This window comes from Cydia pomonella, chromosome 24 (genome assembly GCF_033807575.1).
Source record: "Cydia pomonella isolate Wapato2018A chromosome 24, ilCydPomo1, whole genome shotgun sequence".
Classification (NCBI taxonomy): Eukaryota; Metazoa; Arthropoda; class Insecta; order Lepidoptera; family Tortricidae; genus Cydia; species Cydia pomonella.
Window position 1 is genome coordinate 11362952 of NC_084726.1, and position 15739 is coordinate 11378690.

Genomic DNA, 15739 nt, shown 5'->3' on the forward strand with positions numbered 1-15739 from the left:
AAGAACAAGCGGGCATCTCACTCGTTTTTTCCCAGAACGTGCAAGTTGTGGAATGAGCTATCTTCTGAGGTGTTTCCCTTGCGCTATGACATGGGGTTCTTCAAGAAGCAGGTTTTTAGGGTTCTCAAAGGTTGGCAACGCATAAGTGGCTCCTCCGATGTTGCTTATGTCCATGGGCGGCGATGACTGCTTCCCATCAGGCGATTCGTCTGCTCGTTTGCAGCCTATTACTAAAAAAAAAGGTGAAATTTGGCCGAATTTGCCCGTTGACTCTTAATAGGGTAGTGCGATATAATAATACATCTTCTAAAACCTAAATTAGAGGTTACATTCTGATTGTAAAGAAAGACCGCAGGACTAGGACCTCAGGACCAACTAGATGATCCGACCAAGTTAAGAAGGCTACCTCAGGCAAACTCCATCAAGCGGTGAGGGCTACGGGGGATGAGACCGATGGAACTGCAGAACCAAGTGATCACGATCCTCGGTAATGAGGGACCGACAAAGAAGTAGAAGTAACGAGAGGGTGTATATATACAGTCAGCAAAGTTATTAGCTTAATATCTGTGCATATAAATCATTTTTATTTTTAACCTTTTCGCCACCATTGACTTGATATAAATATGACTCGTAGAAAAAGTATTGTATACAATATAGTGATATAATCAAGATTTTCAATCTTGTACCTTACTTAGGCAACTCAGCAAGCTTCGTTGCCTAAACTCGGTACTCAACTGAAAAGCTCTCTATTATATCACGATTGTATAAAATACTATTATTTTTAATGGCGGTCATTCACTGGTTGTTACAAAATGTTATATAGCATCATGCGATAGGATAATAGACGAGACATAGACGCAACAACATGATAGTACTAACTAACTAATTAACTAACTAACTACTTTGGCTCAGCGATCCAAAAAGAATCTTGGCCTCCGAAACGAGAGAACGCCACCTGTCCCGATCCAGCGCGGTTTCCTGCCATGAATTGGCATTGATAGTACTGATAGTGATTTTTTATATTGTCCCGAAGTAAGAGGCCGGCGCAAATGTTATGCATTCTGCATTCCTCGAGAGCCCATAGGTACTTCTCTGGCAGTTTGAGAATAACATTTATTTATAATCGTTTTAAAAGAGAAAGGAGAAAAAACAAAACCCTGTTTAAGACTGTATCATGAAATAAAATTTAATAAAAGTGGTTTTTTGGCACTTGACGGAGAAGCAAAGTGAATTGCTAGAGTTTAATAACAGTTTTGAATGATTCATGGTTAGTTTCACTAGACTTAAATCGACCGCGGTCTACACAACTTTGACACCCACCCGCTATCTCCAGTTACCCGTGAACAAGATGCATGTAACAGGATACGGCAAAAGAAACATCATGTCCGAGGGAGCACAAATGTACAATAACTTCTAGGTAAGTTTGAAGTGAAAAATGTTTAAAACCAAGTTGAAGAAATATATCAGTGATAATGTATATTAAGTATCATCGACTAGCTGGATGTGATTGTAAACCACGTATGAAAATGTTTATAGTTTAAGCTTATTGTAAGTGAACGTCTATTCTTTATGAGTAATAAAACATCTTTAAACCCAAATATTGGGAGCTCAAAAACAATAAAAAAGGTAATCACGGTTTATATCCCGGTCGATTTAAGTCTAGTTAAGTGAGTTCAAATAAATACTTTAGAAATTAAGTTTAGTCGTCCACTATTTATACTTTATTTAAACTATGGATATTAAAATGTTACAGCTAATACTAATACAAGTAAAAGAAAATACAGTTTATGCATATGATTCACTGTTGCGGAGTTGCCACGCTGAGCCAAGTTTTCTTGTTGAATCGGTGCGATGCTACTTTTTGCTATTACTACAGGTGATTCTTCTTCTATATTATTGTTTTCTGCACTGTTGCTAATATGTGTTTTATAATAAAAATTTTCATGTCGTGTCTTAATATGCCGATTATTGATTGGTGCACTGTTGCTATTGTGGTCTGTTTCATAAGACAAATTGTCTTCTACGTGATAATCTGGATAACTACGGCTATCATAACTATGCTTTGACCTTTCTGCACTTGCTGATGACGAATCATCTATAAAATTGTTTATTCCAGAAATTTTATTTTTTACTTTATCTACAATTATTTCACCCGCCATATTTGCAATTTCCTTTCCAATGTTTTTGATCCACTTGAACTTATGTTTCTTCTTTCCACTGTCGCGTTTGTTTCGTGAGCTTACTTGTGGAGTCTCATTTGGCAATTGTCCTTTACACTTATAGTTATTGTTCCGTTTGTAGCCCGCGCATATTTCTACTTTGTCTACCAGTGCAATCTGTTTAGTGATCGGGTCTTTATGATTGGTATTCCTTATTGGTATGCCTTCGTTTGTTAAGAATTTTTTTTCTGTATTGTTTGCTGACTGACTCTGTACTTCGTTCTGGTTGCTATAATCCTCTTCACTGTAGTCATTTTGTTTCTTGTTTGTTCTTATCTCTGTTAAAGATCTTGACGTGATATTTTGTAGATTGCTAATATTGTCGCTTCTTTGTAAATTTACATTTGTTCTCTTCGGACCTGAGTTCGCGTTGAAGTTATTTGAGTCACCGTAGACCAGGGCTACGAAAGCCAGAAAGTAGACTGGATTCATGCTGATCCCTGTAAAAATGGAAAGAGTTGTAGTTAGGGGTAAAATATAGTACTTACATTCTGGTTATCACTATTTATAGTGCCTACTAGCTACGAGTCAAAAAATGCAAAACGTTGTGATGGACGCAACAATTATTGGACACGAGCACCAACTTTTGTTTTACAAAAAATGCAATATATATTTTTCGTTAAGTACAATTGTGAACTGGGGTGACGTATTATGAAAAATCCGGTTGGAGATTCTGCTGTTTGCATTAAGCTTTTGCGAATCGCAGTAAACCAATGGGTTCTATCCATCATACAGTCCGTAGAGTAACACAGAGAGGCCGAATACTAAATGTTACGCTAACACGGTAATAACGCTGTTACACATTTGATTATTAGTTATACGAAATATTATTATGGCGTTTTTATTAAGTATGTAATACGGATATTGCAGTAAAATTAAGTGAATAATACGGATCAGCAAACATTTCACCGTAATAATATATTTCTAAAAACACAAAAATATTTAAATGAAAACACTTGAAAACATACAATTTTGTGTACTGCACACAGTGGGCTGGTATAACCTGATTAACCTGACAGATTTTAAAGGTGTATTCTTGACCGCATTTTAGAGACTAAAATGCCTTACAAAATTGTCAAAAATCGATCTTGTTTTTGGATGCGACACTACCACTATTAGACATTAACGTTTTACAGGAAACTCGCAATTTTATATGTAAATAAAAAAACTATTTATTCGTACCAGCCCACGGTGCATACACAATTCTTAAAAAAAATGTTTTATATATTTTTAACTAAATGAATTTTACTTTTATATGGTTCTTGGCCGTATTTTCGCAATGGAGAAGATGGAACTCTTTTTTGATTTCCCAATTTTACTTTTCCTCTTACGAGACTACAAAAAAACCGAAAATAAACATAATGTAAACAATAGTACATTACGATACAGTGCGAAAAATGTTTTAGATCGACACGAGTTGCGAATTTCCTATTCGCACATGTATCGTACAACGTTTTACAGTACATATGGCCCTTTAAATGTTCGACACATAGTATCGTAATATGCTAATTTTTGCACTAGTGCGGTAAAGTAGCACCATATGTACTGTACAATTTATTAAAAAACTTCCGTGAGACACCTAGTCATATTAAATTTATTACAACGGGTCACTCACGCATATTTTAATAACTGCTCGCTCCCTCCGTAAAAATATGTAAACCTGACTTAAAAATACGTGAGGGTCACTCACGGTCACGGACACGCAGAGGTTTTAATATATTTAATCTAAATAAAAAGGTAATACGGCAATTATAAAAACAGATCCACTCACCAATGCTGTGGATGTCTTCTACAAACTGAGATAATAATTTTATCCCATGTCCTTAAATATACCATGTTACAATTGGACGTTCGTCACTAGTCAATATTATCTATTAATAGTACATAATACGTGCAGATAATTGTGGTTACAGAAATATTTCATATTAATAGTGGTAAGATTCCTTATATGGTGAAAAGGATAACCAGGGCTAAGAGGATATCATGCAGCTGGCCTGGGGACCGATTTTTTAATTTCGAGCGCTCGATTTCGTCACTGGAAAATCTGTGGAAAACTGCGAAAAGCTATTTTATTAAATACGAGCTATGTAAATTGGGAATCGAGTGGTGTTGACCACTCGTTTTCAATTCCATTAGGAGAATTTAAATGCCTAATAGTGGAGATATTATTGAACAAAATACATGAAATCGAGTGGTCGAAATTCAAAAATCGGCCCCCTGTACCTTCACCTTCAAGATTCTGGATTCTGCCCAATGTTCTCAATTAAGGACACTTTATTCCCGTTTTTGAATTCCTGGGCAGGAACCATAAAAAAATAAATGTTCTTAATTTGACACATTGGGCAGGACAAGGTTAAACGCTAGTGATTGTGTCAACTCAAACCTCTATTGCAACAATGTCAGTATGAGAGAAATGCATTGTGAGTTAGTTTACGAAGTCGCTAGCAAAAATCTCAGTGTCAAACTCGTGGTAAAGATACTGGTTTCATAATTAACTTTTATTTTGTGATAATGAAGGACTCAGGGCAATCTACCCGTTCAGCAAGTGAGCTCAAAATGCTGTTGGTGCTACCCAGAACTCTTCGCATCAAAGATGATATTCTGGTGCGTAAAATTGCGTGGAACCCCGGCACGCCCGCCGCCGCGAACATGCCGGACGCACTGCAATAGCGAGGGTGCCCCATCAGCATCCTGAACGCATTGTTGTATTGAACTTTCAATACATTGACGGCCCTCTGAGAATAGCTAATCCACAGTGCACACGAGTAGAAGGATTGGCAGAATGCCTTAAACAAGGTAACTTTTACACTGTCACTACATCGTGCGAACCTACGACTCAGCATATTACAACGGACCGCCAAAGCTCGACGTTCCCTGTCTATGTCCTGATCATCACATAGCGTGTCCGATACCCAGTGCCCCAAGTACTTAAATTTAGAGACTCTGTTTAGTGGTGTGCCATCAAGTACAACTCAGGGCATTAATACCTGGTCTATCTGAAGAAAACGTTTTATTAAATAAATAGAAAAGCACTATATACCCCTATTTAGTGCTTTTCGATTTCTTTACAAAAAATTGAGGATGTTACGCAACGAGAATGTGGAGTGTTGTTAGGGTCGGCAACGCATATGTAACTACAGTTGTGCCGTTCTCGAGGACATTCTCCGTTTACTATGGGGCATGTTCTTGCGGGAGAACATTCCCCATACAAAACGGAGAACATTCTCGAGAATGGCACAACTATACATATAACACCTCTGGAGCTGTAGGCGTCCATAAGCTACGGAGACTGCTTACCATCAGGCGTTTACCACCGACGTAGTATAAAAAATATCCTGCCGCCAGAGTGCAGCACTAGCACTTATCGTAAACCTTAGAGTAACTTATAGGTACATACTATGCCTTAATTTGACAAGTTTTTACAGATGTTACGAATAAATATGATATTGATGCATCAAGGCGGTTTGTTTACAGAGGGCCTACCGCGGAACACGAAAATCTAAATTTCGTTATGACAACATGAATAAGCAATGACAAAAACAGATAAAAGATAAGATAAATAAAGTCTAAGAAAAAAACGTGCCTCGAAAAATCAAGAAAAATGTATGCTTGAATAGATGGCGATATACCTTTGGCCTATACTCGAGTAGATGGCGAATCCGTCTTATGTAAAATACAAATCAGTAATAGACCATGGGTCCAATAGCCACATGTCATTCTAAGAGTTTTAATCCTATGTCAAAAGATGGCACTAAATTTAGTTGATTACAAAATCTACTTTGACAATCGCCTCTATACTAAATTCTCTTTGGTAATGACCACCCTACCTTGGTCGGTCGATCACCTTGCGTGGTTTGGTCACCCACGGTGAAGCGGAGAGGCAACCAGGGCCGGCCTGTTTGAGGTACGGGCTTGCCCGACAAGGAAGCTCCAAGTGGGTCTGTTAAGCCTGCTTGTGACGCGTTAGAGGTGGACCGTTGTGGAAGAGGAGTGGATTGCGGTGAGCCGTTCTTCCTATCATCGGCGGTCGAGGTGGGATGTTATAACAATGCACGACTCTCCCTATTCCTTGCGAACATGGCGGGGCCGTTCCGCTGTAGAGGCGTTAATGGGGCTGCAGAGGAAGAGGAGTGTTAGTGTTACGGTGTTCCGTTCTCCCTGTCCTCTGCAGCTGAGTTGTGGTTTTCGGGCTCGATGGGGTCCGCTACAGAGGAAGGTGGCCGAGGAGTAAGGCGCGTCGACACATCTGGCGCGACTAACGTGAAAGGCCTTCGGGCGGGAGCCCCTATTAAGGTTAATAAGGCGATGGAAGTGTGTTTCGGGAAATAAATCCACGCGGACGAAGTTATGGGCAACAGCTATACTTATATGTAAGTATGTATGCCGGTCCTTAACTTTTATTGTATTGTCAATTATAGAAGAAACCTTTTTAGGGTTCCGTACTCGAAAGGAAAAAACGGAACCCTTATAGGATCACTTTGTTGTCCGTCCGTCTGTCTGTCTGTAAAGACCCTTTTTCACAGGAACGCGTGGAGGTATCAATCTGGAATTTATATCAAATACTCGTCTACTGTCCCTTGGAGCTGTAAAAAAATCAAACTACTAAGCCAACGCAATCAACAGATACAGCCGTTTATGCCGCAAATTCCGGCAATCAAAACCTACAGGGTACTTCCTGGGAACTCAGAATCTTTTTTAATTTGGTACGAAGCAACGTCTTATAGCACAGATAAAGGAAAAATTGCGAAAACCGTAAATTTTTAGTTACATCATATAATAATATATTACGGTTTTTTTTCTGATATGTTTACCCTTTTATTACTATTTTACCTACTAGACAATGACCTAACTTCCCTATATATCACAAATCTACGGCTACCGTATATGGTATTGTGGTAATCGTAGGTTAAATCATCATTAAGCGTTATTCCTGCGTCATGTCATAACGAATCATTTACCCCTTATTCATAAACGTGTACTAAAGTTACGATGTCGCTAATAATTGTTTGTCCCTTTCCGACGTATTGGTATGATCGTAGCTCCTACCGTGTAAAGGTGGGGTCAACGGTCCCTGGGAGACGAGCGGGGGGTGCGGTGCAAGGCTCGGGATGTGGCCCGGTGTGCTACTTGCTGCACGTGAACAGCCTGTGCGGCGTGCTGCGGCACTGCTCCCCGGTAGGGTTGCAAACTCTAAAATGTGGAAACCAGGACAAGACGCTTGAAAACCCCGGATTTTAGAGTCCATAACCCGGACATGTCAACAGGTTTTTTAAACAGGTTGTGCGTGTGTCGCGGGCGGTCTAAGAATTTAAATTTTTAAACCCGGAATACAAATGAAGCCCTCCCCGGACGCTCTCCGGATGCCCTCTAAACTAGGATAAATCCGGGGAAACCCGGATGGATGGCAACCCTACTCCCCGCACATGTTCGCCGACGACCTGTGCGCGCCGGCACCGCCTCCGACCTCGCCGATACTTGCCACGCGGTGCAGCAGGACGTCGACGCCGTAGTCAAGTGGTCGCACGACAATGGCAATGTTAAACTCAGATAAAACCAAGCCTTACACTCACCTTATTTAAATCCTTCCTGTTCGCCAACAATAGTGACACATGACTTCTTCTGTTTCCATAATAGTCTAATTCATTGCCAATGTAAGCCAATTGAGCGTGTTAAATGCATAACTTATCTTGGCATGAAAATAGATGAAAACTTTTCTTGGTCATCTCATACAGATTACATCTGCAGTCCTACTTGGTAGATTTTACCATCTAAGATATAGAGTCCCAATAAGCACCCTTAAATGTATTTATATTTCACTTGTAGAATCAATTATAGGTTATTCTCTGAATTGTTACGGACTTACTTTTAAAACTATTACTTAACAATGAAACTAAAAACAAACATAAAATAGATTAATACAAGTTATTTAAAATATTAAAAATTCTTCCGGCAACCCAAATATTTATTTTTAGTTAGACAACACGGCAATCAAGAGAGTAACTTATCTCAAATGAGCCATAATCATGGCACCAGGTCTATAGCTGCAGGTAAGTATGCTGTTGTCAGAGTAAGCAATTACTATGGGGACAGGCTCATCGAGAAGCGCTTACCATACTTACTCAACGCCTTGTCTGTAACTATCAGACAGGAGAAAAAGAAAAATAAATGTAAAAGAGCTTTGTTCCAACATTACCTTGATAGCATTTAACACATACCTATCCAATTTTTGCCTCAATAATAAATTAGATTTGGGAGCGTGCACGACTGTCACGCAACCTAGTGTCCGCAAGTCTAGGGGAAAACGTCAATTCACTACATCTTATAAAACTACTCCAAAACTAAAAACTACTGAACGGATTTTCATACGACTTTCATCTATCAATAGAGTGATTCTTGAGGAAGGCTTAAGTATATAACTTGTTAAGGTTTTATGTAAATTGTTTGAAATATAACGATGTTGTCGGAAAAAATCACGCTGGCTAGGAGCTTTAATTGAAAACGCTGCCTAATCCGTTTCAGCTATAAAAACACAATGTATGGTGGGGTTGTTTCTCATTCATAGGTCTACAAATAAGTCCGCGATGTCAAATGTCTATCTTTTAAGGATAACTTACTATACATATTCGTAACTTCTAGAAAAAGATCACTTAATATGTGGCATTTGCAAAGCTATTTACATGGATACATTATTAACAATTATCAAAATACATACGTTAGTTATATTAAGCATTTCATACACCTTACAATGGTCCCTTACACCATACAATTTAAATGAATATTTCAGGAGTAATGGTAAATCAAAGTTTCATTTCGAGCCATATAATTGTACGAAATGTTAAAGACGCTATCCGCAGTTAGTTCAAATTTTTAGCACCTTATGCGCTGGGATCGCTTTACTTACCCCCACCATGCACTTCGCACGGTCCCAGCCCCACGGATCCCACAGTCAAACTATGCAAACAGTTTTGTGGGGCGTAGTAGGAAAATATTTTTACATAATTTGATTTGTATTAAGCATACCTATGCCCCTACGTTTGACTTTTTCCGATTTTTTGATTATTGTAGACATTATTAGGAGCGAAAAACAGATTTTATACAAATTTTTAAATGATCTTAACTCTTATAATAATAAAAAAAATCGAAAAAAATCAAACGCGGGGGCATAGCTGCGGTTGTTATACAACAAATTGTGTCAAAATATTTTCAATAATCTTAATATCCAGAGAAGAAAATGAGGACTACGTTACTAACACATTCACTGCCAGACAAAAAACGGCGCACTACCCCAGAAACCGGTGGTCTATAGCTGCGTACCTAGCCTAGCGGTTTGTCCGGCATCTGAACAAAGTTCACGAGCGCCCACCAGGTGGGTTCCCGGCAGTGAATGTGTTAAATAGGCGATTTCGCACGGGTCCTCTACTTTCGTCTTAAGATGAATAGAGAAACAATTTGACAGAGGCCGCGCAACTGACGACCAGCTGTGACGCTGCAATGGCGGAAGGATTCAATGTGTGTGTGTTACGAATTGAGTACATTTTCTCTAGTTTAGTACACCTTTCTAGCTCGGGGAAAAGGTTCAATTTAGTATGGCAAAAAAAGTGAGAGCGCCCTCCACTTTAGGTACAAATTCATGGATTAATATCGTATTTTACGAAAGATAACGTGATAATTGATAAAATTATGTATGAACATTTATGGTCCTCTCTGTTTTTGCAACATTCGACCACGCATGTGGGCGTATTTAATTTTTTTCTTCAATCAATTAATGCATTGACGTCTGAATTTGACTGACGGCAGATTGGTGGATGATGCCATAGAGATAACTGTCAATGTGTGTGTGTCACGCGTAAATACTAGAAAATTGGTGGATGATGGAATCCTATCTGTGTTTTAGCAAAACTACGTCCTTAGTATTCTAGGTCCATGGTATGACAGTCTAGTTTCGTTGCTATTAAAATCTTGGAGCATTTTCTGGTGCTAAGTGCTAACTCTCCGTCTAATGAATAGGTTCGAAAGTGTCATAATTGTAGGTATTGGTATCTATTATTTTATTTCGTAACCACAACAATAAACCCATTTTTTCGATTGTTATGTTCAATTACCATGAAAAGTGAATAATGCAATAAATCATTAAATATATATTTAAGGATATATCATTCATTATTTCACAGTATCTTGATGTGATACGGTCAGAACATTCCTGGGTAAGTAATTTGCTGTTAATAATATAAAATTGCCTTTGAAATTTATATTGTACGTTATAGAATCGTTATTTGTTTTAAAAGGGGGCAAAGTTGTTGTTTAACCGATCGTGCTAATATTGATACTTGGTTTCAACCCTCGTGGGGTTAAACAAACTTTTCTTCCGAGTGAAACACAAAAATTTTCACCACACCAACACGTGGAAAATAATAACTATGAAATACCAAAAAAAAAAAACGTAATAAAAAATATCATTCAAAATCATCATTTAAAAGTCAATTCTACCAGTTAACATAAGGATACAACTTAAAATTTGCTGATTACTTTGCCCCACATGTGGATAAAATGCAACATTCTCATTCGTTTTGAACAATCAAGAGGGCCTTTACCATTTGGTGTGGTGAAAAATATTGTACCTTATTTACCTTTAATTTTACAATATTCTGTTTTTGTTACAGCATCCAACATGAATCTAATCCACTTTATGACGCTAGTTGCAGTAGTCTATGGTGACGTATACCCCTTTGACGAAACATTAGATCAAACCGAAACAAACATACTTTTACACTCAAATAGCAGTGATGACATTGAAACTAACGAAACAGCTCTATATAGTACAACTATACTAATTCAAGATGACAAAATCAATGTAAACTATACCAACAAGTACGAAGTATTTCATCAACAAGCATACAAAACAGAACAATACAAAGATAACAATGCCAAGCATGCTGAAGTAAAAGATGGAGCACAAATTAACAAACGATATTATAGAAACATATTTAAAGACGTACCTGGACTAAGCGGCATTAAACGCAAAAGAACTGATATCAAGCCAGTAACACCAAACAATAAACCAAAAAGTCAAACAGACAAACGCAACCAGAATAAACAAAATACAGATAAGCAAACAGAAGGGAAACAAGAAAATATAAACCAAGCAATAAGCGATGAAATAAGCAAAATCATTAAATGTGACATTAACAAGCAAACAGGACAAGCACAAGGTGAGTTACAAGCAAAAATAAAGGATACATTAAGCAAAACAATTAAAGGTATTGCTGTAAACCTAAATGGACAATTGATAGAACAAAAAATTAGCGATGCAATAAATAAAATATGTGGCATTAAGAATAAGCAGACAGAAACACAAGATTTGTCACATGAGTCACAAGTAAACAACAGTGCACCAAACAATATGCTTAAAGAACTCTTTCTGTTACTATCATTGTTATTAGTTGTTCATTTGTAATTGCAAGAACAGATGGTACTGTAAAAGGAAGGCCTCTAACTTTGACGTAGATTTCTGATTTTATATATTTTTTCTACACTATTAGAAATATTAGAACAAAATAAAATATTTTCTGAAAATAAATTAATTTGTTTTAATTCAAGTAGAAACAGTACTATATAAATAATAAACTGAAATATATTATTCATATGCTAAGAAAAAGTGACCAGGCCTCCAGTGCCCCAGGCTGGAATCGAACCGGTGTCCTCTGCTATTGCGGCAAGTGCCTGAGCCAATCGGCCACCGGGGTCACGGCAGCATTGTCCAAATTTTTCAAGTATTTATGCATTTATTACTGAAGGCTTACGGCCCCCCCTGTATGTTTCATACCTTCTAACTGGATCGACTCAGGTGATAACGAGCTAGCGAGATAGATGGCGCTGCCAATCAATACTGGGTATTAGAACAAATTAAATTATTTACTGAAAATATTTTAATTTGTTTTTATTTCAAGTAGAAACACTACTATATAAATTATAAACTTAAATAAATGTCATGTATTTTAGTTTATAATTTATTTTATTTTTTTCTTAGTATATAACATGTATTTCATTTAATTTTTTTCTGCAATCAGCAAGATCACAAATATCAACTACTCTTAACGGCGGTTGCCACTTTCGGATAGTCTCTGTCGATGCCGATGTCGATTTGTCATCTGCCGATCTTTATTTATCTGGCAGGGCGATAGGGAGCGTGCATGAACTGTAGGAGGCAGCACAGGAGCCGTCACGTTTTTGGCGCGAGGCGTAAATGTGATGTTTATTGTTCCGATGTAGCCCACAAGATGGCAGAAGCTACTATGCACAAGAAAACACGTGACGTGTAAATGTTTATTTTTCCGATTCAGGCCACAAGATGGCAGACCCTCCAACGCGCACGGTCCCTATAGTTCTGAATTCAAATACATAATTATTGCCAGGTTACCTTCAAAAAGACTGTGAAGGTTTACAAGTAGGGTGCAAGTATTTCATTAACCACCCATGTCTGTATGACTTAGGACATAGAGAAATAAGAAGTAATAGAGTGCTCACTCCAGACATCAGTTTTGGTACCAAAATGCTTATTATATACGCAGGCGACATCTTGCATCGAGTAGCGGAACTCTCAGTACTGCTACTCGACAATAGATATCGCGGCAAACAAAAAGTCTAATGCTCAACGATTTTCCGCTAATATTATAACCAGAGTAAACGAAACTCTATTTTCAACCTCAACCGATGATTTTCTGAGTTATTTGAACTTAACAGATTAAACAAGTTCAAATAACTCAGAAAATCATGTCTTAAAAAAGGCTAGGCGCCAGTTCAAAGAAATGTTCCTAAGAAAAATCATTTTTAAGACATGGTTTTTCTGAGTTATCAGAACCAAATCAAAATGGGACCAACTTTGAAGTAACTCCTTCCAAACAAAAGAGAATTACTCAAATCGGACTACGGGCGTCGCAGTAATCGGTGAACGTAGGTACATAAAAAAAAGCCACAACCGAATACAGAACCTCCTCCTATGAAACTGAAGTCGGTTAATGGCTGGTAAATTATGTAAGTTTTAATCCACTAGGTTTAGCAAACTATGGGTTGGTCGAGAGCGAATGTTTAGTTGGCCCTAGAATTAACATGGAATCTGAACATGAGCGATATTGTATACCCCCTTTTTAGGACAGCCAAGAGGTGGCTCCTGAATTTTCAGTTTTTGTTAGGTGGGTCGGTCGTAGCATATGAGATTTCTGACGTCATTACAACAGGCGTATCGTAATACAGGCATAAAAATAAAACTTCTGACATAACCAAACAGGCAGCATAGCATATGCTCCAGGACTGGAAGTGAAATATGCATAAGACGCAAGTTGGCACAGTGGCTGTTATCAGATCAGCCACTAGGTAGAAAGCGGCGTGCACCTCTCGACACCCCTGAGCCGCTCACACCAGTGTTGCTCCTGGTCGTCTTCACGACGGCAGCTTCAGGAGCCCATCTAGTGGGCGGCAAGTCGCCGCCTGCCTCGATAACTAGTGAAAATATTGTTATGGCAGGTACCCGGACGTCTTTGCTATAACTCAGTCTCATTGTCTACCAAACTTCAATCCATAGACCGTTATACTGTTAACTTTTTCATAATTCATTATAATTCATAATTCTTTATTTGTAAGAATACAGTACAATTTGGTTTTAAAATAATATAACCGGCCAAGAGCATGTCGGGCCCCGCTCAGTGTAGGGTTCCGTAGTTACTCTTCCGTCACAATAAGCTAAACTGGAGCTTAAAGTATAGTAAATTGTTAACCAAGGGATGAAACGGTACCTTTCACCCGAATTAAACAAATAGGCAAATTTGCATAATCAGTACCTAATTAAAGTAAGTCTTTTTACTATGAAGGGAAAACTTTTTGCGATAACTCAAAAGCAGCTAAACTGATCATGTCCGCTATAGTTTTCATTTAATGTCTTTCTTGAGCTCTACTTCCACGATTTTTTTCATATTTTTTGGACCTATGGTTCAAAAGTTAGAGGGGGGGGGGACACATTTTTTTTTCTTTCGGAGCGATTATCTCCGAATATATTCACTTTATCAAAAAATGTTTCTTGAAAACCCGTATTAGTTTTGAAAGACCTTTCCAACGATACCCCACACTCTAGGTCTATCTATGACACATAGCCATGATACGCAGTTAATGCAGCTTCTTTGGAAGGCAGTTACTCTTCTTCTACAATAGTCCCAATGCCTGCTGCGACAGGTTTATGGGTGTCTATTGTTGCGCCTGTGAACGAGTTGCAGCAGCCGTTCTACATGACATTAAAGCTCTCCAAGGGGCCTCTACGTGTTTAACTATTTGCCCCAGGCACGCCTATCAAAGACCGGGATTTATAGGCCGTGAAATCCAAGGAGATATCAATGTGTTACATAATAAATTCTGCTTTTTTTTACATGCACGGATACACGGATAGGGATTATAGCGGGGTTTAAAACTACACAAATAAATTTCAAAGTCTTTCTATTATTATCAAAAATAACGAAACTAACAAAACATTAGTCACTGAGTTCATTATAGCACTGTTACCTTGTTGCTTTAACACTTTTGGAAGTACTTTAGAAGTTAATTTCTTATCTTTCACCTTTTCTGTACTCCAGTTAATATCTTCATCATTTGTTTTATTTATCACAGTGAAGAAGCATTGATTTACACTATTCATCGCAAATACATTGTCTCCATACACTTTTATAGAGCAGTTAGTGTAAAATTCTATACTTATTTCTTCACTAAGTCTCACACTATGAGGCATTCCAGCTTCATCCATTATTGTTTTTATATCATAGTGCTCGTAACCCCAAACGTAAGAACTATCGAACTTCGCCAAGACATTGCCGGTTAAAACCGCCAAGTAATTTATCTGTATTAAAACTGTAACTTTCGTTGCACCTAAAATAGCTGTAGCGTCCTGTTTTGGACCTAAAGTTACAGTAAAGGAAGCATCAACAATAGGAATGGATTGCGTTTCAGAAAAATCCCTACCGAAATTAGATTGCATACTCCAATTCTTATTTATGCTATGCACGTCAATTATATGTTTTATCTCAGTGGGAAATACATCCTTCTGTTTATAAACACACGTCACATTATCCTCTATATTTCCTGCTAGTGTTATTATTTGGGAATTTTCTGTTGCGTAATTATTGTACGTCTGTAACTTATTCAAAATGACTTCCTCTTGTATAACTTTTATTTTCGTTCCGTTTGGTTTAAGAAGCGTTTTAACTGGTTCTAACTCATAATTCTTATAGACATCATTATCATTAGCAAGGAAAACTTCTGTTTGTAATCCCGTTAGTGTAAATAACGCTTTCTGTAGTAGTTCATCGGTAATATGGAATAGTTCTCTATGGTTTGGGTTCAGATCTCTTGTCTCTGATTGGCCGGTGGTTTGAACGGTGACTTGGTTTGAGTCTGACACTTGGATGTGAATCTGTATTTGTGCGTGTGTCTTTGACAGGAAACACAGAATAACTGGCATTAGTATACGCGCGATGGACATC

General features: G+C 38.0%; 2 protein-coding genes across 4 annotated transcripts in view; both read right to left on the reverse strand.

Annotated features, from left to right (window-relative positions):
• Window positions 1-2537: 2537 nt before the first annotated feature.
• The window catches only part of LOC133531126 (RNA polymerase-associated protein Rtf1), a 65936-nt gene continuing 52734 nt past the window's right edge, over window positions 2538-15739 (reverse strand). For 2 of the 3 annotated variants that reach the window (XM_061869249.1, XM_061869246.1), the window contains exon 20: window positions 15599-15738. In XM_061869249.1, the coding sequence (XP_061725233.1) occupies window position 15738 (1 nt within the window). In that variant the 3' untranslated portion in view covers window positions 15599-15737. Of the gene's footprint in view, window positions 2660-15598; window position 15739 lie in introns of those variants that run through there. The other variant, XM_061869247.1, reaches the window with a different exon arrangement.
• Window positions 14683-15717, reverse strand: LOC133531129 (uncharacterized). Its single transcript, XM_061869250.1, has one exon. It carries the CDS (start codon window positions 15715-15717, stop codon window positions 14689-14691), a length of 1029 nt encoding a protein of 342 aa, XP_061725234.1. The 3' UTR covers window positions 14683-14688.